Source organism: Bombus vancouverensis, chromosome 8 (genome assembly GCF_051014615.1).
Source record: "Bombus vancouverensis nearcticus chromosome 8, iyBomVanc1_principal, whole genome shotgun sequence".
Lineage (NCBI taxonomy): Eukaryota > Metazoa > Arthropoda > Insecta > Hymenoptera > Apidae > Bombus > Bombus vancouverensis.
Genome location: NC_134918.1, coordinates 2,307,188 through 2,334,779, shown reverse-complemented (window position 1 = coordinate 2,334,779; position 27,592 = coordinate 2,307,188). Strand labels below are relative to the sequence as shown.

Genomic DNA, 27,592 nt, shown 5'->3' with positions numbered 1-27,592 from the left:
CCGATTACTTTCTTTTGTCATCCCACCGTGCATGCATTTGCTAGGCGTCCGCGATCGTTGCCACGTGCTCTTTCTTCTAGAACCTTCGGTGGAAGGACCGTTGGGATGTTGATGGTTCATTCATGATGGTTCAGCGATATACATGGCGCCGAGTGCCGCCACATCTTTATCTCTATCGTCAGTCTGTCAGATTTGAAGTATGCCGGTCGTGACATGCTCTTCGGGCCACACGTTTTATGATACAAGACCAGCAAAATGATCAATGTGTAATTTTACGTATCTTACATTTTTTCCAAATGAAATATTGTTTTTATTAAACGTTTAAAACCTCAGGCAACATTTATTTCATCTGATTTCAGTTTTACAAATATATATCTATAATACATATCTGTATAAATTACGGTCTGGTTATATCAAACAGGGACCGACACTCGCTAGGGAAAACTGCCCAAAAATTGAATCGTAAAAACCAATATGAAAGACAACAAATTTCTCGTTCTGCGGAACAAATAGAAATGAGCAGAGTATCTTTATCTTTATCTGAGACATTCAAAGCGTATCACGCATACGCTAAACCTGAAGAAAACTTTTCTTGTCTTCCATGTTCATTTTTCCCTTTCCATTTCCGAACGGTTTCTTCTATATTTATTTATATGTTCGTGATTGATGCTATTGACAACATACAACTAAGGGGAAATACGAATAGTAATAGATAGATGTATAATTCATTATGCAATTTTATAGAATTAAATCTTATTTATCTTCAGATATAAAAACTATATTTACCAGCTGGAACACTAACGCATATGCAGTATAATATAATCTACTTAACAATCTCGTTTTAGTTATAATATGTGATTAATTCTTTTGCTATTTCGCTATAAACAGTTTCTTGTGCATACAATATTTTTTTATAGTATTCTAATATATTGTTAGATATTGTAAAGAAAGTAAAATACAGTTATTGAAGTTTGGGAACATTCAATGTTAACCTTGCTTCAAAAAATAATCTTTCGAATGAATGGGGAATAGATTTTTAGTATTATAGTTGGTATAATGTCATCATTGTTTACAATGTGTTAGAGTTAAAGAAATGAGACAAATTAATATTTCAGAAGCAAATTCAATATTTAAATGATGTTATTTTAAAATGGCAGATGATATGAATGTTCTTTTTATACGAGGAAATGGAAACGTATGTATGGTAATGGAAACGTAATGGTTTTAACATTATTTTAGTACAAGATCTTAGCATAATAGTAATTAACAGTATCCACTACCTTTTAGTCAATTTTTGAAAAATGACATATATGATAATTTGCAATAGTTTGATAATAAAATACTTGTATCAATATTAATAACGTATAATTTGCTATCTCAAAAGGATACAGACACAGCCAATGATAATGTTTGGGATGATAGTGCATTAATAGAAGCATATGATAAAGCAATAAATTTAGCAAAAGAAGAAGTTATCAAGCGAATGGGAATGGATGTTGGAAATTCTCAACCGAAAGAAAACCTACAAAATCTTAAGCAGCCTAAACACGCAAGTAAATTACACAAGGTTGTGATTTTGATAGAATATTACAAATTTGATACAGAATATTATTAAATATATTGATTAAGAAGCAAATTATTTTATTTTGCTATTTACTTATATTTATTTGTATACACATCTTTTCTCTATAGAAATGGATCATAGGAGCACCTTATCGTGCAATATACTCAGTGGATGGAGAAATTTATGAAGCTATAATATCAAAAATTTACGAAAACAATGGCACGTGTGTTGTAAAATTTGTAGGTAATACCTTTAGCATGATGGTTATGTCAATTAAGAAATGTACTAAAAATACATATATATATATGAAGTAAAGGCTTTCGCATAGTCTATCACAGTGTCATTCAGCAGGTCCTTAACTGGGCAGGAGTACCTGTCAATGTCTATGGGGAGACCCGTGGGATATAGGGTCATGAACCATAAACATGCATGTTACTTATTGTTCATTATTAGCTGCTTGGAATATAATTCTCCTCATTAGACGAGTGATTATTACTACATATATCAAGGCAAACATTTATACATATACATTTATGCACGGGAAATTCTAATACATTGCCTGTAAGGACAGTAACTGAATGGCACTCAGTCATTCTATTAAATGACAAAAATTTCTTTCTCTCTGTGTTTAGGCTATGGTAATACAGAGAAAGTCGAGTTGAGTTCTCTTTTAGAATCAGAAGGTTTGCAAAGTCAAATAGCACAACAAAAGAAAGCTTTGGAAGAGAAATTCAATGAAGAGAACGATGAGACTTGTGAGACTAATTTTTCTACAAATGTAAATTCGAAAAAATATAATGTAGAAAAAATGGATTGTGACTCTGAAGAAGCAAATGCGTATAAACATCACTTCATACCGGGACCATCTTTCAATTCGATGACTGATATAATGCCACCTGCACCTCCTTTACCACCACAATTAATGGCCAAGTAAGTACAATTTAAAAATTCTAATGGAATGCTGAATACTTCTAATATTAATAAGTAATTTGGAATAAGTTTAACATTTTATTTGGAAAAAAAATACGAAATTTTAATAAAATGTACTAGATTACCAGATAATGATACAGACGCACTTTCAAGTATGTTGATGTCATGGTATATTAGTGGTTACATGGAATATTACACAGGTAATTATTTCATATAAGTATTTTATTGTATATTAAATTTTCAATGGATTATGTTATTTCTTTTGTAGGTTATTATCATGGTTTGAAACAAGCAAGAAACAATCAAGAGAACAGGAAGAACTGTTGATTATATCAATTTTTTCAATAACAATATAACAATAATATAAGATATAATAAAATATAAAACTCATTGTATTTATTTACTTCAATTATTTGAAATAAAGAACAGCTTTATTTTCATATAAGACTTTAAGACTTTTTTAAAAATAATTACTAAGATAAGAAAACATAAAAAACATATTTTTGATAAAATACACTCACATATATATGTCGGGTTATCATTAGGATTTAAGGCGCGTAATGATCCTTCGTTTGAATTAGCCATTGTTTTACGAAACAGAGAATATATTTACGCGAATAAACAAGATTTTACAAAATATTATGAATAATGAGTTTAATAAATAATAAGATTAACAAACGATAAGTTTAACTAATAATTAGATTAAAGATTAATAAGTTTAACGAACAATAAGAGGAACGAATAATTAGCCATTGTTTTACGAAACAGAATATATTTACGCGAATAAAAAAGATTTTACGAAATATTATGAATAATGAGTTTAATAAATAATAAGATTAACAAACGATAAGTTTAACTAATAATTAGATTAAAGATTAATAAGTTTAACGAACAATAAGAGGAACGAATAATATGTCTTACGAATAATTAATTTAACGTATAATGAGATTAACGATTGATAGGTTTCACGAATAATGAATTTAATTAACGCTATTAACAATGTTCCGGGGTTCAAACGAATCCACGGTCAACGGGATAACTCTTTACTATGTGTAGAATAATTTTAAACACAAAATACAATTGCTGAGACACTCGGTAAATTGCTCGATGTATCACTTTCCAAGGCGATCACACGAATGAATATCTGATGAAAATCTTTTTCGCTATACGACTGCATTTGTTTGTTATATGCTCGCTGGAAACATCGAGAAGGTTCCAATCGTTGTTGCTAGGCAATTTCTGTCAAAAGTTTGTTGTATACTCTTTGGAAACATCGAGAAAGATTCAAACGCCGTTACTAGGCAGTTTCTGTCTGGAGATTGATTCCTAATACAACGTGTGTCCCATTATATCGACATCTCTAAAGTACAATTCTATGTGATTTCTAGGGAGAACAATACAACCGATCCACACCTTCGTCAGGCAAAACTTTTATCCCGTGACCGTGGCTACGTTCGGCGACCAGTTGTCACCTCGAACCCACTTTCACATTCACAAATATCAAACAATTACAAATGACAATTGCTTAATTACAGTTATGATAAAATCTAGGCTAAAGCATTAGAAGGCTTCCTCAAAATTGCAAAGGGAACGCTCCGGTTTTCCTTTCATCTCCGACATATATAATACAAGGATATAATACAACCGAACATTTTAAACTTAGCCTATAGCGCGTGCGCGCACACACACGCACACACATGACACACATGACACACATGACACACATGCGCGCACACACATGCGCGCATACACACATGCACACACATGCGAATGATTTCTCGAACGATAATCCATTTATTTATATTTTTCAATATCTGTCCTTACGATTGCGTATTTATTTGTTCCACGTATCATATTTATCTATTTGCATAACTGTAGGTGACATTTTTTTTAACAATTTTGCTAATATTTCATAACTTTTTAATTCATATTTCAAAGTGGTAACAGGTGTTTCTTTCTTTTCAAGTCTCCTCCATATCGGGCTTATTTCTAGTAGCCACGCTTGCTTACAAAGCAATTTTATATCTGCACAAGAATATCTTTCCGTACATTTTACTATGTGGTTTACAATATCTGTATTTTCTAATAAGTGGTTGCTAAGGTATAATTTGAATATACCAAGTCGAGCAACTTCATTGGGTAATGATACGTATATTTGCTTTTCGAGACGCCTGAGTAAAGCTGCATCAATGCCCCTAATAACATATTTACAATAAATATTATCGTTCTATTATACTAATAATAATGAAGGAATACTTCAAACAACACAATAACATATTTGGAATTTGGAGAAATATTACGATATTTTCTACTTAGAAAACATTGAAATAACGTGATATACGTACCAAGGGGAATTAGTTGTAGCCAGAAGAACTACATTAGAATTCTCATTAGACACTAATCCATCCAATCTAGAAAGAAGTTCTGATCTGAATCTCTTTGCAGGTTCAGACAATATACAGTCTCCTTTATTTGTGGCGATCCAGTCAATCTCGTCGATAAAAATAATTGTAGGCGAATGACTATAGGCAAGTTCAAATAAAACCTGTTCAGTTTAACAAATGTATTATTCATTAAATATTATATTCGAAATTCCTTAAATTCATTGCCTCATCAAGAATATGATATCATTTCGTTTTCCAAACAACTATTCTACTTATATATAAATGACGAAAAATAAAATCAAATCTTTTTATACCTAGAATCTCTCCTTCATAGACAAAGGAACAAAGAAACTTACATAGACAAAGCAACTTACACGTATATACTTCTCGGAATCGCCTCTCCATTTGCTGACCAATGAGCTGGCAATTATGTTAAAAAAGGTGCAATGGCATTCTGTCGCGACTGCCTTCGCTAACTTCGTTTTCCCTGTTTTGTATATTTCTTGTAAACACGTACAGAAATGAAAAGAATACGAGTATCTTACCTGTACCAGGTGGGCCGTACAGCAAAATACCTTTCCAGGGGGAAAACGGGCCATCAAAAAAGATATGATACTTAAGGGGATACACAACGGCCTCCTTAACAGCGGTTTTACATTCCTCTAGGCCTATAACGTCATCCCAATGTACATTTAATTTGTTTACTATGATCTCCTGTCAGGATACAAAGATAAAATGGCGTCTTCTCTATATTAAGTAAGTGTTACGTAATTTGATATTTGAAGCGTTACTGAAATCACGTCATCGTCGATATACATTGGACGGTTTATCGACGGGAATTTTATCGTTTAAAAGCTTTACGATACGTATATTAATCGAAAATAACTTACGCATGAGATGTCCTCAGCAATCTTTCGTAATTCCGGATTATCTGAATAAAGCTTTTCAATGCATTTCAATATCTTCGATTGCATGGATTGTTCCATTGGGACGTTAAATAGCTCTTCTGATGAACGTCCATCACTCTCATTGGGGAATATTGACGTCACTGTCATTGCGAGATTAATATGATTCGTATTGTCATCAGTTATCTTCTGCTGTAGATTCGTCTCTTTCACAGGCTCACTTCTCGCTTGTTTACTAACAGATTTGGCTTTTGTCTCAATACTTCTGCAAACACTGGATCATATTGTAATACGATACGTTGAATACGATACGTTGAATACGTTGAATACCGTTTAATATCGTTAAATAATTTAAATTCTTACGTTTTGCTTGCATTTGTCACTTCCCTCGTCATTTCCCTTCCAGTTATTTTCTTACACAATATGGGATATTTTTGAAATTTCATCTTGTAATAATTTTCATACTCTGCAACGATAATTTCCAAATCGATGTTGTCGCAAACCCGATGTTCGGGAGATAGACGAGCTTCCCGGAATAATACATCGCTAACGTCTATATACATAAAAAAATGTAGTTTTTAATTAATTATAGTTTTTAACTAATTAAAAATATTTTTCGCAATGACTGAACACTATAAGATAACCATCAAACAACTGTTTTATCTCTAGGTAAGACAGGCAAAAGAATGTATTTACTATATAAATCCTCGAAGATAATTTCTTGTCTTCTGCTTTTTAATTTCCAATTTTTAGATGGATAAGAATAATTTGAATTTATACTTCATATATTTGTTTATAACTAGTTAATCTACATAATCGATTGAGTTATTCTTAACTACTGAATTATCGATGTCGAATTTTCAAATTTGGTTTCGCCTTCTCTTTCCATAATGTCCACTGATTTCTATTTCGATTGGTCACTGACACTATTCAAAAGAATTGGAACTAGGAATATATTTTAATTATAATATACTCACCCATTGTGTTCCAAATAATCGCATACAAGGTATAATATGTTCCGATGACGTTCCGAAATACGACTCTCCTCCTAATATAATTATTTTTTCATTACAATAATATAAGGTTTTTCATGTAATTTTTTGTTACATTTGCGAATTCAACGAGTTACACATGATTTTTCATGAAACACGAACGTTAAAAATATTTGATACAGCCTAATTATAAAAATTGTTAGAAGCAAAAGTCATAGATACTATGTGCGAGTATCGCATGAAACGAACAGCTATTAAGAGAACTGCAGCAATATTACAAATCAAATAACAAAACACACTCGTCTGCGACGTGGAAATTCTAAAATCTAAAATCTAGAATATTCCTTACCTTTTTTCGCAGATTATAAAATATCTTATTCATACTACCTTGCATCGATAAATCACCGTTCATAGTGACACTTTCAAATCGCCTATCGTTTCTCAATGGATACGAGAATTTCCGTTTATTACTTTAAAAACAACCCGTCCATTACGTTTCTCTTAAAAAATTCTTTCAACTCCGTTGAAAACCGAGCATCAAACAAGAGACAAACGATTTGTTGTCATGGAAATGTTTGGTTCACACATAAGCAACGCAAAAATATAATGACAGAATAGCTGAGTGTGTGTACTGTATAGTAAGATGGATGCAACATGGAAATAGAAAGAGAACACCATGTATAGATACTTCCTGTCCTTGTTTAATCAGGCATGCACACTAGTGGACACTGACGCTGCTCGTATACCGCTGTTACATATTTCCTGTACAAGTGCGCGTCATTAGACAAGGACGGAACATCCTCTCTCTACTTCTCTATCGCGTTTTTAGTTCGCTCACGCGCTCTGTACTTATATCTATTACATTTCCACCATAAGCAGCGGCCGTGCAGTGACTTACAAAAGTTCCGAACGGTTCCATCCTGGGCGGACGGTTAATTGCGTTCGGTACTTCGAGGCAGGAAGGTGAGTACAGAATCGCTCCTCTTAGTACTCTTATTAGAAGTGTTATCATCGAATATAAGTTTTTTCAATAAATTCTTATCGTTTTACAATCTTTCTAGAATACAATGACGTCAGCAATCGATCATTTTCGCGAATTTATTGTAAATTAATTGGGGGAATATCTGGAGTTCTTTATCGGTTTCGACTGTAAAATCAGCAACTATTCGAATTTTTCATTCATAATTGTGACATTTTCGACTCTTCCGTTGCCAAGACCGTCTTGAGAGATTTTTGGCACGTTCCATCACCCTTGTTAAACGAGTGCACATTGGTGGATATATTGATTTTAAAAACCAATACGTGTACGAGATTTATTATCTCACTGGGACAAAGAAATCCGTTTTATTCGCGAATTTTCCGTGTTTCTTCTTAATTTTCGTGAGTGTCTGGCGCGGAGCATTATTTGAATGAACTTTTCATCGTTCAGATTATATTTCGTTTAAAAAGATTGAAATTGATGTCGAGAAGAAATGAAACAAGGTGCTCGGGCATTCTTTCGTTTCCCGGGGAAAGAGAAATATGAAAAAAACGGTCGTTCTTCCTTCTGCCATTTTCGTCCATTACCAAAATGGTATGACCCAAGTGTCCGGGCCGTGAATCAATCAAGCGAATTTTGAATAATTTTTGAATAATATCCAGTTAATAATTTGTGAAACAAATTAATTTCATTTTATTGTTGGAAACAAATTAGTTGGATTTTTCTTTCTTTAGCAGTTTTTGCCAGAGTTGACCTTTTTTTTTTTTTTTTTTTTTTCGTGGAGGAAACCTTCATAGGCACCCCGCGCCCCTCCGGGGAGAGGGCGCTGGGTAGTGCCGGATTCTTACCGGCTAAAACCTCCACGGTGGCCTGTCCTGACGCCTGAGTCGAGATGCACCCGGGATCTCTCCCGAATTACTCCGGTTGCCCCCGGGCGTCTATCTCTCCTTCTTTGTCGAAGGGAGGCGTCCTGCTCTTCTTGGACCGCTGGGGGGGAACCACGCCCCCCAGCGCCTCGCTCCTGCTGCGTCATCCTGGGACCCCGTCCCCTGACGCCTCTTCCTGGTTCGACGTGGTCCTGGCAGGCGTGGGGCCCACTAACTTCTCCGAAAATTCTCCGCACCGGATCGGCGCACTGGCAGGTGCCGCGGACACCGCCAGCTGCCATCCGTCTATGAGAGAATATCAGATCCGTCGGGATGCTCACAGGACTCCGTGGGGGCCACCAACTTCTCCGAAATTTCCGCACCGGATCGGCGAACTGGCTAGTGTCGCGGGCACCGGCCAGCCGCCACCCGACTATAAGAAATATCAGATCCATCGGTGTTTTCCCAGGGTAGTCCTGTGTCTCGGGGGCTTCTGCCTGCCTCGTGCTCCTTGGATGGTCCCGGAAAAATGGCTTCGGTGCGCCTCCTTCCTTCTTTCGTCAACGCCTCACGGAGCGGTCACCCATCCTAGACCGCTCCGTGACCGCTGCTGCTTAACTTTCGTGATCGGCCGGAAACGAGTGTTTCCAGCGCGGCTAACGGCGTTGACGTTGCCAGAGTTGACCTGACGTGCTACTTCAGTTTCCATCTTCGCTTCTCGAAACTTCCAACGTCCTTGGTGTTGGAGTCTCCTTGCCCAGGTGAGTACATAGCTTCTAGATACTCGTCGCTGTTCATCCTTACGAGCCTCTCGAGCTTTAGTTGTCAATTGTTATCGTTAAAGGAAGAGAAGCTCGCGACAGATGTTATCGAACAAATCGTTTATTCTCGAAAAGTTCGAACTTGTTCGTTGCGTTTGAATATATATGGACGGACGCCATTTTTCATGACATCATCATGATTTGTCATGTCGTGAGTATAGCTTTTGACTACCATATGTTTGTGATTTATGTGAAATTTGACCACTATACCGTGATAGAATAATATTTCCAATGAATTATAAATATTTTACATTGTGAATTATAAATATTTGTTACAAATTATATCGTACTTGAGATGAAAATGAACCATATATCTGCTTATGGAATATGAGGTAGTAAATCATTCGAAACATAATAACGATTAATTAAGCACATATACAATAACGTTTACGAATGAATATTGCGAATTATTGTATGGCTTTAATGCGGTATTTAATGTTTTGATTGCAGTCTTTGAAATGGTATCATAGGTGTTGATATAATATCGCGCGAAAAAGGAAAGACCAGTGGTTAATATTGCAGGTGCACCAGTGCGTTGCGCTCGTCGAGGGTGGTTTTGACGCTGGTGCCGAGGAAAGGCGCAGAACGTGTTCGATCGACCCGCGAACGTAGCCTGTGCTCATACTGCGACAGAGTTCGTTTCAGTTAGGCTCAGTCGCTGTTTGTCCGTCGACAGCGTATAGTCGCGTCGGCTTACGATTCCTTTTTTCTTCTTGTTTCTTGCGAACTCTCTCGCAACAGCCGTTCTATACGTACGCCGCCAGTATATCGCGTGATCATCGTTCCCGTTGCTTCCCTTACCCTCTCACGTCCTTCGAAGAAGACCTAACCTCCCTTTGGTTTTTCCTTGTTTGGAGGGAATTCATCGCTCGGACACATGGACTGCGAAGCACGAGGGTTGATCGAGGCATCAGCGTGATGTACTTTTCAGGTTTCATATTTTCTCTATGAGACTTTCTAAGGAGAATTTGGAAGATATACATTTTTAGGAAATAAAGGTTTTTATGGAGTCATCGATAGGTTAGAATTTAATTAACTCTCTTATAACAGGTATTCCAATTTTTTAATATATAAATTTAGTTTCCTCTATGGTGTTAGAGAACATAATGCGGGCATTTTATGATATAACGAATATATTCGTATATATTTTAGTTTATTCATTCGTCAAATTTCCCTAGTAGGCCGGCCTGCAGCTCACATGCAGCACTTAGTAAAAATTTGTTTTGTTAGAGGTTGGCCATTCTTCTTGCTATAAAAATATCGTGAAGTCATATCATATGATAAAGCACCTTCTGAAAGCTAGATGCTCGATAACGAGCCTAATGATTCTCGGTAGTTTGTAATGTCAAGCTTTGAATTGGCGAGATCGCTCTGCTGTCAAACCGCCGTCCAGCGGCGACCACATTCTTTAACCACGTTCAAGGGGTATATCACGCTACAGAAACCATCAAAGGGTTTGCAAGTTAGTTGCCTTTTAGAAGTGGGGCAGTTGGTTGTTACATGTAATCCGTAGTTGCTGGCTGTTCTCCTTAGTCGCCATACATCATAGAGACGACAGTTATAGTCGCCAGTTGTCTTGCTAATGGTTGCTTATTGTCGCTAGTTAGTTCTCGTTATCGTTATGTATTCCATCAATCACGCGAAATTTAACGTATGGGAATTTATTCTTCTTTATTCTTTCTGTAGGGAGATTTTTTAAGACGAGGAAAATATAGAATATTTCAAGACGACGGTAAGGTTTGAATTTAAGTAACTATTTTATGATACAACAAAGTGGAAAAACGATTTAATTTTATAAAGTTTAAGGTAATTTTTTAAAAAACTTCGAATTTAAAAGATTCAAATAGATATCTTAAACGTAATTAAACCCTCCATATCGTAAGAAATTAAATGAAATTGCGCAAGAAAGTTAATACATTTAATGTATTATTTTAAACATTTATTTAAAAACATTTATTTAAAATTTAAGTGTAGGCGTTGACGCGCGCGCGCCATTCAAAGCATTTGTCAGTTCGTTACATCTGCGGTAAAAGTTGTAACTACGAAGAAGCTTAACATATGGTGCGTCTCAAGACGACAGTAAAAAGTATTAAGAGATTTTTCGAGATTTTTTCTTTTAAGTTTCCAAGTACTTTTTCTATTTAACTTCTTTTTTTTTGCATTTTCTCGCAATATTCGATAAATAGAGACGAAATATGACAGTTCTTAGTTCGGGGATTTATTGGTTCGAAAGTTACTTCAAAAGTGTTTCTGGAGTTCGTGCGGTTAATACTTTTAAACTACTGAGTACGACTTATTCCGTATGGCTGGACAAATCTTTGTTGATACTGTAAGCGTAACTGGTCCGGATATTGTCTTGTGGAGATAGAAAAATACACGAAGTATTGATTGAACTACATATTTTTTTAATTCTTTTTTAATTCTTTTAGTTCTTCATATATTGATAATAGGACGATATTCCGCTACTTTGAGCACAATATAGTAATGTTTAAATAAATAATAAAATTTACGCATTTCGTCTTCATGCGTCGATAAGAAAATGCAAAAAAAGTTAAAGAAAGATGATGCGCAGACGAGACGTTTAGTCAGCAATAATATTTAAAACCTCTAAAATATATTGTACACATTTATTTGCAAATAAGCTCAATGAAATTAAACTGTAACTGTGTTTCCAATAATGTCTTCGATGTATTGCTCGCCATTATGTCGGATTAACAACTCTAAGTGATCGACCTTAATCACTAAATGGCGGCCGTGATTCAGTGGTATAGCTTTACATATGACGGACATCGCAGGCGCTTATAAGACGTCTATTGTGAAACGTTTCCAATAGCACCGTTTATGTGATGGTGAAATCTGAATATATATATATATATCGCTGAAATATATATCGCTTATCACTTGAGTCTGACACGATCGTTTTTAAATAGAATCACAATTTTTTATTCTTTACAAAATCAGTCTATAAAGATTATGTGCAAATAAAATAGATAAATAGATAAATGGTTGTACAAACTTATAAAACAGATATTACAAGTATATCTAAATAAATGATATATTTATAAATTGTAATATTTGATCTAAAGTTTAAATAAATAAAAGAAATACTCGTGACTTACAATAAAAGTATTTTTTTTCAATTTTTAAACAAAGCAGAAGTGGATAACAATTTTTCAAAATGTAAAAATCAACACAATGGTTGGTTTCTTTAATTAATCAATAACGTTTAAAGTTAATTAATGTCCAGAGTGGTTTGTACATTTTGTATTTCGCCGTATTTCAACGTTCGATGTGTAAATAAAACTTGATGCCTGAAATATCGAAAAAATAATTAAATCCGATCGTTCCGTCGAATTTGCAAATTGTATACTCGTGTAAAATCGAGTGCGCTTGTGTATGCTGATACGAAAAGTGGTAGTATATTTTTCTTTTTTCGATTATCGTTATCACTTTTTGTGTGGAAAAATTAATTCCGTGAAATGGAAGTGCAATCAATGCGGCTTATCACGAAATAATAGCACAACGACGGTACATATTGGTATTGACGTCAGCTTCACAAAATTTCTAGAATATCGCGGTCGACTATTTGGGTTAAGAATTCATTTTCAAGGTCCTACAAGCACGAGTATATTATGGATATGAAATTTTCAGTGTACATTTTAATAACCATATTTCATATTGCATGCTGCGGTCCAAGAAAAATCCGCAGTTAATATTCTGCTAATCCCTGCTGCTTTTAAAGACCATAAGTAGTCGTCCGTAAGGTTTAAAAGATTTCGAGTAGATTTGTATTACGTATTTTATCTTCTAATTTTTAAAGAGAGGGTCGTGTTTAATTAATTGAAAATGACGAAACTGTAATGGGACATTATTATCAAATATTAAACGTGGTTCCATTGGGTACTTTTATGGTTTTTGCGAGATATATATGCATTATACGTTGCTATTAGCAACGCGTAGCGATGAACGATGGAGAGCAGTACCTTCGTTATCTCGTCTCGGTTGTGTACATATCAGTAATGCACAGTACTCGTACTAAATATCTTACAAATTCCATACAGATTTTCAGATTAGTTTCGAATAATACCAACACGACCATGATAGTCACAGTACAGTATTAAATAGTGCCACTATGCATAATACACTCTTAAAATGTTTCTACAAATATATTTGTCCGAATATTTTTGTCAGCTACTATATCCTAACCACGATTTATTAAACAATATATAGATTTAAAAAAGAATATATAACGACATTACTTGTTTAGGCTAGATTGGTTTAACTTGTATAGTTTTAATAACTGTGTAAGATCAAACAAGAACTTATCGTTAGTTTGGCGAGATTTGATTACACGAAGCAACATAATTGCTTTGAAACTCAGGACAGAAAACAATGTCAACCGGTAGACGCGTTTGTCTGGTGAACGTGTAACGCGTGAATAATAGATAGCGACAATCACGCGAACGCTAGTTACAGCTGACTTGGCTTACATTGTAGCATTCAAACTAGAGTATACGAGCCGTAAGCGCTATTGAAAGTTCAAAGGCCGACTAGTGAGCTTCATCCTATCTCATTTTTTAATCAGGCGATGGATCGACGAATCGTATTGATTTCGAGGATTATTATAGTTCTGTGGGAATTTTAAAGCGTGGTTTGTCTAATCTTGTCTCGTTAGCTACAGACTCTTTGGCGAGCAGCCTGAAACTTGATCCAGTTTCGAGAAAATGAAAAATTCGTTTCTTCTCTTTGCTTCCCTGTTCTTTCTTTCCTCCTTTTTCCCTTTTTACATCGCGTTAAGACCCGTTAAATAATATTGACTGCCGTGGACGCTGGCTGAGAAGTGCACTTTATAACTAGCTTTAAAATCACCGACGTCGATGAGGACAAAGGTAAGTTAGAGGGTCATTTATCTGAGCTGGTGTTATTCGACCTGAACTCTGCAGCTTTTCAGAGCTTCTTTCGTTTTTCTTTTAAGAGCAGAGATGTTAACTGGTCTTTTGTTATGTGTAAGAAGTATGTACTAAAGCTTATTTAGCACCAATTGGTTGCTCAAAGTCGAGATATACATACCTATATTATATTAATACGTTACAGAAGATTAGGCGTTAGTTAGCTTATGAGAATTTATAGTGTGTCACAGATCACAAAAGCAGAATGACTACTTTTTCATAAACGATATATGTATATGAATTGAAAGTTTAACTATTACGCCACATACTTCTCTCGATAAACGTCGTCGAGTGCATATTGTTAAGGAATATTAGCCATTTGAATTCAATAGTTTCGAAGATACTAATGCTTCTGTGAAGTTTTTGCAGGCTGTTAATTTTTTATTGAGATACTACAAATTTTGAATAACTTCGATTAGAAATAAAAATCACATTACATTGACGCGTAGAATGTTACGTAACGTAGATAATGTAAATATAAATTATATTACAAGGAAATAATACGGGTAAGTAATGTGAAACATTCTGGTTAAAATTGCATCCTTTGAAGGCTAGGACACACGGTACTTACGAAGTAGATTAAGTACCAAATGGGGTACTTAAGAAAATTCATGTTGTCATTGTTTAATAAACATCTTTAGCTAATAGCTTTCTGCAAAAGCTGGTTTAAGTTATGCTAGCTTATTCCTTATTAATTGCAATTATATTGTTCGTATCTCCTAGAGGATTAACAATCCATTTTTATAATGGATAATAAAAGTAAATTCCTATTAGGTTGTCCCAAGTTTCTTTCGTTTTATAAAGAAATGACAGATGCACAACATATTTTGTTTTATGTTATTCTATATTATTTTACATTAAATTGGAAAAAGGTGGATCACACGTAATTCAATAAAATAATATAAAACGAAAAATGTTGTACATCTATTACTTTCTTATAAAACGAAAGAAACTTTTGGAACAACCTAATATTTCTCTACTACGACGCTTTTACAGTGCTAAAATATTTGATAAAAATGTTAAGAAATTCTAATATTGATTTAAGCGTATCGATTTATCTGCTCTTCATATTTAATCAAACAGAAATTGTTAATTATGATTTCCACTTAAAAGCGGATTGCATATTATGAGGATAAATTATCAAATTCATCTCTAATATAGACATTAGAGAATCATTCATAGCCGCAATCCTGTTTACCGCTAACATTCCTGGTACTCAATAATTCATTAGGTGACTGCTTTAGCCGCACAGAATACACCTACAAATAATTAATCGCGATTAATATTCCATCGACTTTTGAAAATCCCTCATGTGATCTATTTCATGCGATGAGAATACGTATAAATTGAGATTGCGATCGACCATCCTCAGTCGGATAAATCGAGTGATTCAAATTATAACACAAAAAAAAGTTAATACTAGTTACATTATCTTTTTCAATTTTTATGTATTATTTGGCGGAAGAAACTTTGGTAATTGGTAAGTAAAGTTCACCTCCTTAATGTTAATGATTTTAATATGTTATTAAGCTCAAAGTTCTATGGAATTTTCTATATATATATACATATACATAACTGTGTGCGTATATGTATAATATACGTATAACAACCAAAGTTCAGCTCTCAAGTGTACGCAAAACTTTTATGTTCATTTTACGCTATACCAGTATGTTTCATGAATTTGTTTGCTAACAGTATCGAAACAAATAACAAGCAGAGGACGAGCTATTCATGAATTGTTTTGCCAGCGTGTACGCTCCCAATATTTTCTATTTGAGAAAACATACTTCTTGCTATTGCAACTACAAATATTTTTACAGTCGACGCTTTTGCCGTGAATCATTGGCTAACATGTAAAATCTAGAAAAAACATGGTTTATTGTGATGGAAATGTGGAAAACCGCAAAACCGATATAGAAGGAAAATAAAGGAAAGGAAGGTAGATAAGTAGAAGCTTGGGGCCAAGTTTAATTCACTGAAACCGAGCTGCTTGTATTATCACAAAACAAAATTGCCAGTACGTCATTTCCGTACTCTCGTCCTCGCGAAAATGATTTCGCTTGTTAAGGAAAAAGGAAGAGACAGGGAAGAGAGGAAAAAGCAGTCGGAGAGCGCTTTTAAAAAGCTGGCGAACCGTGTGTTACCACAACGAGACACGCGATGCTACTTGTCGCTTTAAATTGTGCCGCAACTCGTTTTTGAGATCTTTGCCAGGGGCGCGTTAAAACATGCTGAAAATATATTTCTGGCTTTTCTGGGGTTTAACTGAAATATGACAAATAACGTTGTAAAACATATGTACTTATGACTTACAGAGTAATTGAGTGTACAAAATATATAGTATACAAAATAGCCAGCGATTTAGGGCTTTAAAAGTTCAAAAGAAAAGAAAAGAAAAGAAGAAAGATAATATGTTGTGGCAGTCTAAGTCGATCTAAGAAAATAGATAAAGGGAGGGAGGGGCAAAGCTAGTTAATCTGGAAAGAATCCAAGCGTCAATTTCAAGCATTTACAGAGAATCAAGCGGGCTGGTTAAAGTCGTGAGTTGAGCAATTATCCCGCGTTAGGTTCAATCAGGTTAGTCCCACGCGAAATTGATCCAACCATGCGAAAACGAGTGTATTCTGATTTCTGTCGCAGATACTTCTGGCTAGTGCAGTACCTACACGGTGGTTGTTGAAATAGCCGCTTCTCATCTATTTTCCGCAGCGCGGACATCATCCTTTGATCCCTTACGACTAACGAAGTTTTCGAAGATGTACGGCAGTTTGAGATTCTACTTGAAAATGATCATGATTGCGATCTGTGTGCCGTCTGCTCTTCTTTTTGTCCTTCCGTTAAAGACTGGTAAGTTGATACTGATTAATTATGCGATCGAAACCATATATAATGGCTACAAAAATGCCGCTAATATAATATTCCTTCTTTCTTGTATCTGTCTGCCTCTCAGGTCGTTTTACTAATTACAATAAGTAATTTCGACTTCTTTGCGCTCTCTTTTAACGCATTCGAGACCGAAAGAAATTCATATCAGTCAGTAGGCAAGTGTATAATATACATGTTTTATATATAACTTATGTAGTAATGTATATATCATGTCGAAATTACTTATTGTAATTAGTAAAACGACCTGAGAGGCAGACAGATACAAGAAAGAAGGAATATTATATTAGCGGCATTTTTGTAGCCATTATATAGGGTTTCGATCGCATAATTAATCAGTATCAACTTACCAGTCTTTAACGGAAGGACAAAAAGAAGAGCAGACGGCACACAGACCGCAATCATGATCATTTTCAAGTAGAATCTCAAACTGCCGTACATCTTCGAAAACTTCGTTAGTCGTAAGGGATCAAAGGATGATGTCCGCGCTGCGGAAAATAGATGAGAAGCGGCTATTTCAACAACCACCGTGTAGGTACTGCACTAGCCAGAAGTATCTGCGACAGAAATCAGAATACACTCGTTTTCGCATGGTTGGATCAATTTCGCGTGGGACTAACCTGATTGAACCTAACGCGGGATAATTGCTCAACTCACGACTTTAACCAGCCCGCTTGATTCTCTGTAAATGCTTGAAATTGACGCTTGGATTCTTTCCAGATTAACTAGCTTTGCCCCTCCCTCCCTTTATCTATTTTCTTAGATCGACTTAGACTGCCACAATATATTATCTTTCTTCTTTTCTTTTCTTTTCTTTTCTTTTCTTTTCTTTTCTTTTGATCTTTTAAAGCCCTAAATCGCTGGCTATTTTGTATACTATATATTTTGTACACTCAATTACTCTGTAAGTCATAAGTACATATGTTTTACAACGTTATTTGTCATACTTCAGTTAAACCCCAGAAAAGCCAGAAATATATTTTCAGCATGTTTTAACGCGCCCCTGGCAAAGATCTCAAAAACGAGTTGCGGCACAATTTAAAGCGACAAGTAGCATCGTGTGTCTCGTTGTGGTAACACACGGTTCGCCAGTTTTTTTTTTTTTTTTTTTTTTTGATATCGGTGACTGCCATATTCTCTTGAGTTTCCAAATCGTAAAGAATCTTTCCCCAGGGATGGGCCAACTGTGTATGTCCCCATGCGACGTAACTTGCTTAAGGAACACGAGCCGGTGATATGCAGGCAACGTATAATTGATTGTCATTCGCTCTGAAACGCTGAAGTAATGACCAGTGCAGTGGTCCAGTGGTCATATTGAATGCCGCTGGATATATCAGCATTTGGCTACCTAACCCAGAGAAGCAGGAAATATGAAGCCACCGAATACCAATTAACTTCGTAGTTGCACGGTTCACATTCCATCATTTCTGAATATGCGAGGACAGTCCTCTTATTGTGCTTTTAATTCTTTTATTTGTTTCATTTTCAGCAAATATACTGGTTTTTTAAATTAAGCTTCTTTTTATACAGAGTTACAGATTATATTAATTTTATATAGAATATATTTAAGAAAGATATTTAATTTTTTGCTAGTTAAGTATTGATCGATTAAGTTACTGTACCTTTGTTCCGATAAATGCGTGCCATTTCCTCGAATCTAATATCATAGCAAATGCCAATACCTTTTTTGCAGCCCTTCACATCGAACGTCGTGAGGGAGTTACCAGGACTGAGTGAATCACTCTCTCGAAAAGTAATCTTATTAGGAATGTCGATGTCGAATAGATGTACCTAATAACATAAAAATGTAGTCGCTAATTCTATTGCTGCAACTTTTGTAATTTAATATCAAAGTTACCAACTCCTAAACTTTAATTATTTTTTATTTAATAACTGACAGCGTTTTTATCACTTTCTTTTATTAAAAAATCTTATCATTCAATAATGTTTAAAAAGGAGAAAGAATAAGTATTTTCGTATGTGAAAAATTTATATTACACATTACAACAAAAATGGGCGTTTCCCGTATCATAACGTATTTTATAAACCGTAAATTATTGAATTGGTTATAGTATACGTATGTACATATGTATATTCCTAAATTATTCCTAGATAGAGTCACTTTCTTCACCCCAATATTTTCAAATTCAAAGCCATAAATGAATATATTACTTACCTTTCGGTGTCTTGCTATCAAAGTTCCATCGGGACCCCAAATAGTACAGGTATTGTACAATTTATCGCCCTCTATTTCAGGCATCGTACCACCAACTACATAGATGTTGTTTTCTTTAGCTGCGTTCGATGAAGCAACGCTCGTTTCACCATCAGGAATACTCTCGGCGTATTTTGGAAAGTACTCTGCATTGCAATATTTCAATTAATGAAAAATAACTGTCTTTTGTTCCAACCATAAATTAAATTGAAATGTTTGTCTGTTTTTTATTTTCTAAATTATTAAAATAACTAAGTTTTATATTTCGACTTAATTAAATATGCAATTACTTAGCTAATAGTATATATAATAAATTGTTTCTACAGGTTCAAAATGAAAAATGAATATTTAGAAATATTTAATTACGACAATGCTATTTGTGTTAGCATCAGTGGCTTGTTACTCAACGACTTTGCTAGTACTTTTTGAAACGTAAAGTTAGTTTTCAATTAACACTTATACTAGAGGCGGAATTATAAATGCAAAATAATTGATAATACTAATTTATAAGTACCTAATTATTAGTATCTTAAAAAATATATTTATACAAAAATCACGATAATCATGAAAATGGGGAAATCCTATATTCTCGAATCAATTCACAATTTATTTTGTATATTAATTAGATTCCGCGCTCATCAGTACGTACTCACTGGCGACATCGAGAAAATGTATCGGCAATTCCTCGTACGACCAGAGGATCGGAAATATCAAAGGATATTATGGCGCAGCGCGAGTGGAGAAACAGAAACATATGAGCTTAACACCGTAATACTCTTATCATAGAAATAGAAGCAGTCCTCAATTCCCGCCCGCTAACTCCTATCTCCACCGATCCAAATGATCTCCTAGCCCTCACTCCCGGACATTTCCTCATTGGCGATTCATTAATGTGCTTACGTGATCGAGATTTCAGAGACATTCCATCGAACCGACTCTCCAAATGGCAGCATATCCAACAGCTTAAACAACATTTTTGGAACCGCTGGCATAAGGAGTATTTGAACGAGCTAACCAACCGCAATAAATGGAGCAAGGGTGGACACAGCATCCAAAAGGGCACAATCGTCATCCTCAGAGAAGACAACGTTCCCTCCATGCATTGGCCTCTGGGTCGAGTTATCAAGGTTCATCCAGGCGCCGATGGTGTCATCCGGACAGCTACAGTTCAGACGGCAAAGAGCATTTTGGATCGGGGCGTCAAAAGGCTTGTCCCACTGCCAATTCAACCCGATCTCGAGAAACCCGAACAACTAGCCACCGAGACGAAATAAGATGGGAACTTCAAACACACCTCGCTAGTTTGATCGGTACCCTCTCAACGGGGGGAGAATGTTACGCCATGCGGCTTACCATAGGTCATATTCTTAACTATCGATCGCGGCACTATAATGTCGCAGACGGATCGTCGCGTCTGCCCGGCAAACAAACATTGTAGTGGCAAGCGCATGGTTCATTAAGCAGGGCGACTTCCAGAAACGTCGACTCGTGGCCCGTATTTTACCTCGCGTAAAAGAATGTGGCGTGATCCGAACGTATTGGGGGTCGCCTTCCAGAAAAAACGAAAAAAATCGAAAGGCGTTCAGAACTTTTCGAGAAGTCGAACCGTCAACACATGTGGTATGTCGCGCATTACTTATCAACCAAAACGCAGTTACATTTTTTTTGTTCCATTTATATCTTTCTAGTTAATAAGTTGTTGAAATAAACATTAATTTATTTGTGTTAATTCTGTGGAATTTCATTGAACTACCCTTATTATCATAATCGAAATAAGGGGATCGATCAATTCGTGGCGTCGATTATTTAATCGTAACGGGAACTTACAACTCTCGTTGACGTGCTATCCCGTGATCGCGTCTCTCCGCGAACGGTCGAAACAAAATGATTCACTAAAAACTGTCCTGAATTCCTAAGAATTTATTTACCGCAAAACTGACAAAGTGTTTATTTAAAAAATGAGGTTGAAGGTAGTCCTTTTCTTTCATTTCATTCATTTTCATTTTCTTTCTTAAGTATGGCTAACACAATATCTAATCAATTAAAATTTTATATTTTCACGTGAAAAGTTTCTTTAGATAATTATTATCAACATGATGACTAACTCTTACGGATTAATACGTGTCTGTAGGGCAATCCGGTGGACTTGATCGGCTTTTTACTTCGAAAGTTGAGTAATCGGTGTCGCTTTCTTGCGCATCTTTGAACTGTATAAATGTTTTAAAATTGTTTGATCCAGAATGTACCACGCCGGACAATCAAGAAGGCAGGTGCCTTGACTACAGAAAATGTAAACCTCTGCAAGAAATATGGCAGATACAGTACCGTACAGCCACCGATTTTTATAGACGATCAGTGTGCAGATACCAGGGCAATGTTACGATCGTTTGCTGTCCGGACGATCCAAACAAAGAGAAGAGAGAAATTTTAATAAAAACTGTGTATAAGTATAAGGCTTGGCGACCACCATACTGTGGTTTTAGCAACGTCTCTCATACCAGGCTGGTCGATGGTAAACCAGCTGAACTTGGTACGTTTTATGTCTTTCTTTCCGATTAATAATAAGCCATTTACTGCAAAGAATGAACTTTAAAGGCATTAAACAGCACATCAATGTACATTTCAATTAGACTAAATAATAATGCTATGATTTTATCGGTAGTAACTTTACTTATTAACTTGAATTATTTCTTTCTTTTACTTCATGTTAGGAAGAGTATCTTTTTGCTTGAAATAAAAAATTGATATAGGAGTAATAATATGGATAGAGATCAAAAACTGTTAGGGCAGAAATTACACGTTTGAACTTTATAGTTCAGTATAGTTCAAATAGAAATTATATAGAATTATTTAATAATTTGTATTCCACTGGAATAAAAATTTAATTTCTGTCTTTATCAAATCTCTATTTCAGAGTACTTGTACGTATGTACTTATCGTCTGCAGTATGATCGAATATCGAATAGGTAATAATCGTTGTTACTCGTTATGTGAGAAAAAATTATGTATATTAACAACTATGACTATTGCATTTTAGGCGCTTGGCCATGGATCGCTGCATTAGGTTTTCGTAATCCCCGAAACCCAGACAAACCACTATGGAAGTGCGGAGGTTCCCTGATATCGGCTAGGCATGTTTTGACCGCAGTACATTGTGCACATATGGATGGAATAGAAAACATACACAATCATAATATTGCCATTCTTAGATTGGTGGAGGAGGTGCCATTTTCAAGTAAGTCCTCAAATATATATATATGCTATTGAGTATTACTGAAGTATCATATCCTGAAATTTCTTACTGGACACATATATTGTGTCATAAAGCGTGTACAATTCTTTCTCATACTTTTGGTCATTCGTTTCCTGCATTTTCATTTATTTTTTTATTTTTCAGGGTACGTATATCCCATTTGTACGAAAAAGCCCCTACGAAAGAGCAACTTCGTCGGCTATAATCCCTTTGTTGCTGGATGAAGAGCGTTAAGATATAGTAAGTGATATCAATTTTATAATAAAATTAAACAGTTCCAGTCTTAAATATCTTTCTTATTTTCTTCGTAGGACGACCACGACGTAATGCATTAATGGAAGTACAAATGCCAGTGATTAAGAACGCCGAATGCAAAATAGCTTATTCCAAATTTCCTAATGCACCTGATATCACTGATGGTATAATATGCGCCGAACATGCTCAGGGTAGAGAGGATTCTTGTACGGTAATTAAGTTACAGAGTTACTACAAACTATATGGTATCTGAAGACACGTCAATTCGAATTAACATCAAATCGACGTCTTAAACATTAGAAATAATAGATAAACACAATTTAATAGTTTTGCCCACTTCTCACACCTCATTATGGTATTTAATCTAATTTCCTTCTAATCTTAGTTTTGCTCAAAATACATATAACATGTACATTATAAATTGGAGTATTTCTATACACAAATCAATAGAAGATTATTACTGTATATAAGTATAATTTCAATACAATTCGATCGATATATTTCGGTATCTTTGATTAAAAATTTAACGATCCTTTCAGGCTGACCGCGGCGGACCACTGCTGATACAACATGAATTAACCTCGTATTTAATAGGTATTATGTCTTACGCTTATAAGTGCAGCACAGCTGGCTATCCCAGCGTTTACACTAGGGTCACATCGTACCTTGACTTCATTCTCCAAGCGATGCAATAATATGATATTACTGTTCCATAAATATCATTGTGTAAAAAACGTAAAGTTGGATTTTCTTATTGTGGAGATAAGAAACAGCTCAAATTTACATTGTTTTGTACGTTACAAATTATAGGCTTAAAATGTACGAAATGTAACTTTGAAACGACACTAATTTTTTACGCACGATAAACCTCCACGACTTAGGTATGTAAAGATGATAAACGTATATTAATTCTATTAATTTGGTAATAATAAACCAACTTTCTGAGAAGTTCTGTAAATTTCGTTTCTGTTGTATCAAGAGAATAATGGAATATTCCACTTAGATCGTATACTTCTTGCATGTACATACAAAATTTTCCGGCTAATCTAAAACACTTCATAAGATAGAGAGCTTCTGGAGATTCGGACACAGAGAGTGCATAAAATACAAGATAAGTCTCGTGTCTTTCAAAATTATTTTTTATTCGCTAAAAACGTCCTGTGTACTCATGCAATCACATGCAACCTCGAAACTTCGCTTATTTTTTATCACTTTCCAATTCAATACACTGTTTCTGCATTTTTAACTATATGTAAGAGAAATTTCCATTCAGCCAAAGGTGTACTTACAGATTATAGATTCCTATACGACTCTCGGTAAAAATTTATCCGCACTCCAGATAGTTAAAACTTCTGTCGACCGTATTGATCCATCTGCACTCTTCGTATGACGTCAATATCTGTTCAGTGCTGCTGCGTAGGTTTCATTATGTTACGTCAATTCGTTTGTGACCGTTGCTCGAGTAATGGCGCTTTGCAATGGTGATTTGCAGGAAAACAGTGCAGGATGCTGTGATTCGTTTCTTGTGGTCGAAGGTTATGATTGATGCCTATATTTATCAAAGATTTAATGCACATTATGGAGAAAGTGTTTTGTCACGAAGTGTGTTTGAATGGGCACAAAAGTTCAAAGAAGATCGCACAAGTGTTATGAAAAAACAGCTGGACGCCCGTCCACATCCACGATGACAACATTGAACGTGCTCATGAACTTATGCTCTATGGAATAGACGAGTGACGCTGGATAATGTGGCAAATCATTTGCAAATCAGCCACGGCTCTGCTTATGCAATAGCGCACGACAGATTTGGGTTTTAAAAAGTTTGTGCGAGATGGATGCCGAAAAAGCTGATGAAAAGGTGAAGACGACGATGCATTCGTGGTTCGCAGCTCAGCCCAAAACATTTTTTAATGAGAAAATACGAAGGTCCTTCAGCAAATGGACAAAGTGTATACAGAAATTGAGTGATTATGTCAAAAAATGATGTATGTCTTTTTTGACAATTGCTTAAAATAAATTCTACACCGACAGAGCGGGTAACTTTCTACTCACCCTCGTAAGACACTTAAATTTCCAATCTATTATGATGAATAAAAGAGCTTATACTATTAAATCTAATTGTATTTTGTTGCATGAGAGTACACGTGTATGTGATGTACATTACCTTTATATCCCCTTGAACGCTTCAATATTGCGCATATATACTATATTTTGTACAGCTTCTATAAAATTTTGTATGTTTGTTTAGGCTGTTAATCTAGAGGCTGGAGTACAAGGAAGTGGCACAATGATGTGGGCTGATGACATTTATAATTATCAAGGAATCACCCCTACATTCGCTCAGGTATATATCGTTGACTATAATGTATTTAACATATATGATTGTTAGAATATTAATAATTAATTTTTAATTCTATCAGAATTTTAATGAAACTGTCCCTTGGGAAGGAGGAACTGATACCTTGATATCACGGTTTGTACATCCTATATGTACGACAAATTTTAGAACATTATATAACGAAGAACCAGATCGTCGTGACCATGTGATGTGAATAAAAGGACTTGAATTTGATGATATTTTTATAATGTTAGATAACATAACTAAGTATCTTCACAGTAAGATAGGATGACATGGTTTACATGATCTTAATGTTGTTCACTTGAGTGATGATATTATAAGGAAAAGTGTAATATCACAGGTAGGATGATTCATAATTTAGAACTACTAACTCATGTATGTATTAAAAATTAAAGAAATATATTAAATTTTATAGGATATTTATGTTTAGTAACCAGTAATTCAGAGATTGGTATTCATGGTTACTATAACGAGGCTGTAGAAACGCACCCTTTCTTCTTTGCAAATGGTCCTGTATTTATGTCTAAGCCGAAACTGGAACCTCTGAATAATTTAGATTTATTCTTGTCATTTTCTAAAATACTTATCTACAGTATACCGTAAGGAATGATACCGTATCACACCTAATCAAGTGCCTTAAGAAACATCAACAGGATATCACAGTAATCCCTTATCGACTGATATGTAAGTAAAAGTTACGTGTCATTGTTATACACAGTTATGTGTTAGTGTTATACACAGTTATTTGTCATTTTCTATTAATTCAGTTGTAGCCACTACAATATCTATGACACTGGTAGTAATTATAAGAACAATAATGATGTTCTATAAGAGGAAATGATGATTAGGAACAAAAACTTACAGGTAAGTCAAAGTATATGTTATTTGCCATTTGAAAAGAAAGTTACTAACTTAGAATTTTTTGATAAATAATAATTGTGCAAAATATATTGGATTTCAAATTTGTCAAAAATTGAAATTTAAGAAGCATTGTAATAATATAACATTAATATTTTGATTTTTCAGGAGATATCATGCGGTGGATGGATAATATGAAAAAATATTAAGCAGTATATGAATTTTCATATTGCGTAGAGATAACAAAATGAATTTTAAAAAATGTCGACATGGTAATAAGAAATAGCATCATGACAAAGAATATATAACCACAGTTTCATTTTTTATAAATAAAAATTTGTTGTTCCAGATTTTGAAATATAGTGAAACGTTTAATTGGTATCTTAATATCTTTAAATAATTATTATTTTAGAATCAATTGTAATTGTATCATACGTACTTTTGAATTCGTGCAAGAACATATGTAATTTTGAAGTAGTTATTATTAGGAAATTGTTAGACGCGAACAGTATGCGAAATGTTAGTATGCAGTGTAATAATTATCAATCAAAACACAAGAATTAAATTCTTGAGGAAAAAATTTCCGGAATTTCTTATTTACACGATTATAAAGAAATCCATAATAAAAAGGAGCTGCTTTCTAATACTTCTCTTCCTTGTAATGCCTACGTTAATAATAACGAGGTTCGACTTTTTGTTTTTAGAGGGATACTGGAAAATTTGAAAGTACAGTACCATTGGGAAGAAAATCACGATATTGAAAACGATATTTGCAAGTAAATTTCCAAAAAATCTGTTTTCAAATTTTCGCTTTCTATTTCATATTAAAAGAAAGGGAGGGCTGCCTTCTTTTTCTGCAAGACAAAACAAACATTCTGAATCTCGTATCAATGAATGATGTCAATAAGTTATTTTTCTTTTCAGATTGAACAATATTCCAGATTTATTCATAATTTCATACTACGCGAAGAATAGACTTTCATAGGTATATAAAGGAAATATTAAGTATAGGAAAACTCTTTTTCGTTGTAGGTGACATATGCTTCACGGTTGAACACGTGTATTTTTGAACACATATAAATGAAAAAGTACTCTTATGGAGAAAAAGAATTGATACCTTCGATTGACATTAGATAATGTATATAAACTTATGAACAATCACTATCAGTTTGTATTTTAGGTGTACACGCAGATTTGTTGGAGTTCTTATAAAATGTACATCCTGTACGAACGTTTTATTCTTCCAAATTTTACGATACTATGTCTCATATAATAACTATATGGATTAAACGTAATATAAATGATCCGAAAATAGACTCGAACGACATTAATTGTCTTTCTATTTATACCAATATCGAAAATACAAGTAAAGTTGGAGC

The 27,592-nt window shown here is 34.7% G+C and overlaps 3 protein-coding genes across 19 annotated transcripts; 2 read left to right on the top strand and 1 right to left on the bottom strand.

The window, feature by feature from the left end:
• The first annotated feature begins 220 nt into the window (after positions 1-220).
• Positions 221-2,939, top strand: LOC117162434 (survival of motor neuron protein-like). Of its 4 annotated transcripts, none has more exons than XM_076620384.1 (6): positions 221-266; positions 1,385-1,567; positions 1,693-1,807; positions 2,197-2,494; positions 2,615-2,694; positions 2,763-2,939. In XM_076620384.1, the coding sequence occupies exons 1-6, from the start codon at positions 237-239 to the stop codon at positions 2,819-2,821; spliced, it is 765 nt and encodes a 254-aa protein (XP_076476499.1). In that variant the 5' UTR covers positions 221-236; the 3' UTR covers positions 2,822-2,939. The 4 variants fall into 4 exon arrangements, with proteins under 4 accessions (XP_076476499.1, XP_033200202.2, XP_076476498.1 ...); XM_033344311.2 differs by lacking the exon at positions 221-266 and adding an exon at positions 813-1,204; XM_076620383.1 differs by lacking the exon at positions 221-266 and adding an exon at positions 814-1,195.
• A 514-nt stretch (positions 2,940-3,453) lies between these two features.
• Positions 3,454-24,348, bottom strand: LOC117162435 (katanin p60 ATPase-containing subunit A-like 2). Of its 7 annotated transcripts, none has more exons than XM_076620364.1 (8): positions 24,286-24,348; positions 6,761-6,831; positions 6,147-6,336; positions 5,769-6,057; positions 5,424-5,592; positions 5,253-5,365; positions 4,840-5,039; positions 3,454-4,689 (listed from the first exon to the last, which is right to left on the bottom strand). In XM_076620364.1, exons 2-8 carry the CDS (start codon positions 6,762-6,764, stop codon positions 4,329-4,331), a joined length of 1,326 nt encoding a protein of 441 aa, XP_076476479.1. In that variant the 5' UTR covers positions 6,765-6,831; positions 24,286-24,348; the 3' UTR covers positions 3,454-4,328. The 7 variants fall into 7 exon arrangements, with proteins under 7 accessions (XP_076476479.1, XP_076476477.1, XP_076476476.1 ...); XM_076620362.1 differs by lacking the exon at positions 24,286-24,348 and adding an exon at positions 9,306-10,111 and having other exon boundaries at positions 6,761-8,508; XM_076620361.1 differs by lacking the exon at positions 24,286-24,348 and adding an exon at positions 8,603-9,250 and having other exon boundaries at positions 5,424-5,517.
• LOC143302978 (venom protease-like) lies at positions 20,061-27,540 on the top strand. 8 transcript variants are annotated; one of them, XM_076620437.1, is made up of 10 exons: positions 20,061-22,018; positions 22,403-22,454; positions 22,526-22,981; positions 23,053-23,207; positions 23,536-23,590; positions 25,245-25,340; positions 25,417-25,695; positions 25,771-26,039; positions 26,123-26,219; positions 26,382-26,859. In XM_076620437.1, the coding sequence occupies exons 1-3, from the start codon at positions 21,998-22,000 to the stop codon at positions 22,753-22,755; spliced, it is 303 nt and encodes a 100-aa protein (XP_076476552.1). In that variant the 5' UTR covers positions 20,061-21,997; the 3' UTR covers positions 22,756-22,981; positions 23,053-23,207; positions 23,536-23,590; positions 25,245-25,340; positions 25,417-25,695; positions 25,771-26,039; positions 26,123-26,219; positions 26,382-26,859. The 8 variants fall into 8 exon arrangements, 5 of the variants coding, with proteins under 5 accessions (XP_076476552.1, XP_076476554.1, XP_076476553.1 ...); XM_076620438.1 differs by having other exon boundaries at positions 20,074-22,018; XM_076620439.1 differs by having other exon boundaries at positions 20,073-22,018; positions 22,526-23,207.
• The last annotated feature ends 52 nt before the right edge of the window (positions 27,541-27,592 follow it).

What these genes read in the sequence shown, in the direction of transcription:
- LOC117162434 (XM_033344311.2), top strand. Translation starts at nt 1,151, where the DNA reads ATGGCAGATGATATGAATGTTCTTTTTATACGAGGAAATGGAAACGTA. An exon ending in GAAATGGAAACGTATGTATG is followed by an intron (nt 1,205 to 1,384) that starts GTAATGGAAACG and finishes CTATCTCAAAAG; the next exon opens with GATACAGACACAGCCAATGA. An exon ending in TTACATGGAATATTACACAG is followed by an intron (nt 2,695 to 2,762) that starts GTAATTATTTCA and finishes TTTCTTTTGTAG; the next exon opens with GTTATTATCATGGTTTGAAA.
- LOC117162435 (XM_076620358.1), bottom strand. Translation starts at nt 9,075, where the DNA reads ATGGATCTGATATTTCTTATAGTCGGGTGGCGGCTGGCCGGTGCCCGC. An exon ending in GTACGGCCCACCTGGTACAG is followed by an intron (nt 5,366 to 5,423) that starts GTAAGATACTCG and finishes TATACAAAACAG; the next exon opens with GGAAAACGAAGTTAGCGAAG. An exon ending in ATTCCGAGAAGTATATACGT is followed by an intron (nt 5,040 to 5,252) that starts GTAAGTTGCTTT and finishes TAAACTGAACAG; the next exon opens with GTTTTATTTGAACTTGCCTA.
- LOC143302978 (XM_076620437.1), top strand. Translation starts at nt 21,998, where the DNA reads ATGGTAAACCAGCTGAACTTG. An exon ending in TGGTAAACCAGCTGAACTTG is followed by an intron (nt 22,019 to 22,402) that starts GTACGTTTTATG and finishes TCTCTATTTCAG; the next exon opens with AGTACTTGTACGTATGTACT. An exon ending in TATGATCGAATATCGAATAG is followed by an intron (nt 22,455 to 22,525) that starts GTAATAATCGTT and finishes ATTGCATTTTAG; the next exon opens with GCGCTTGGCCATGGATCGCT.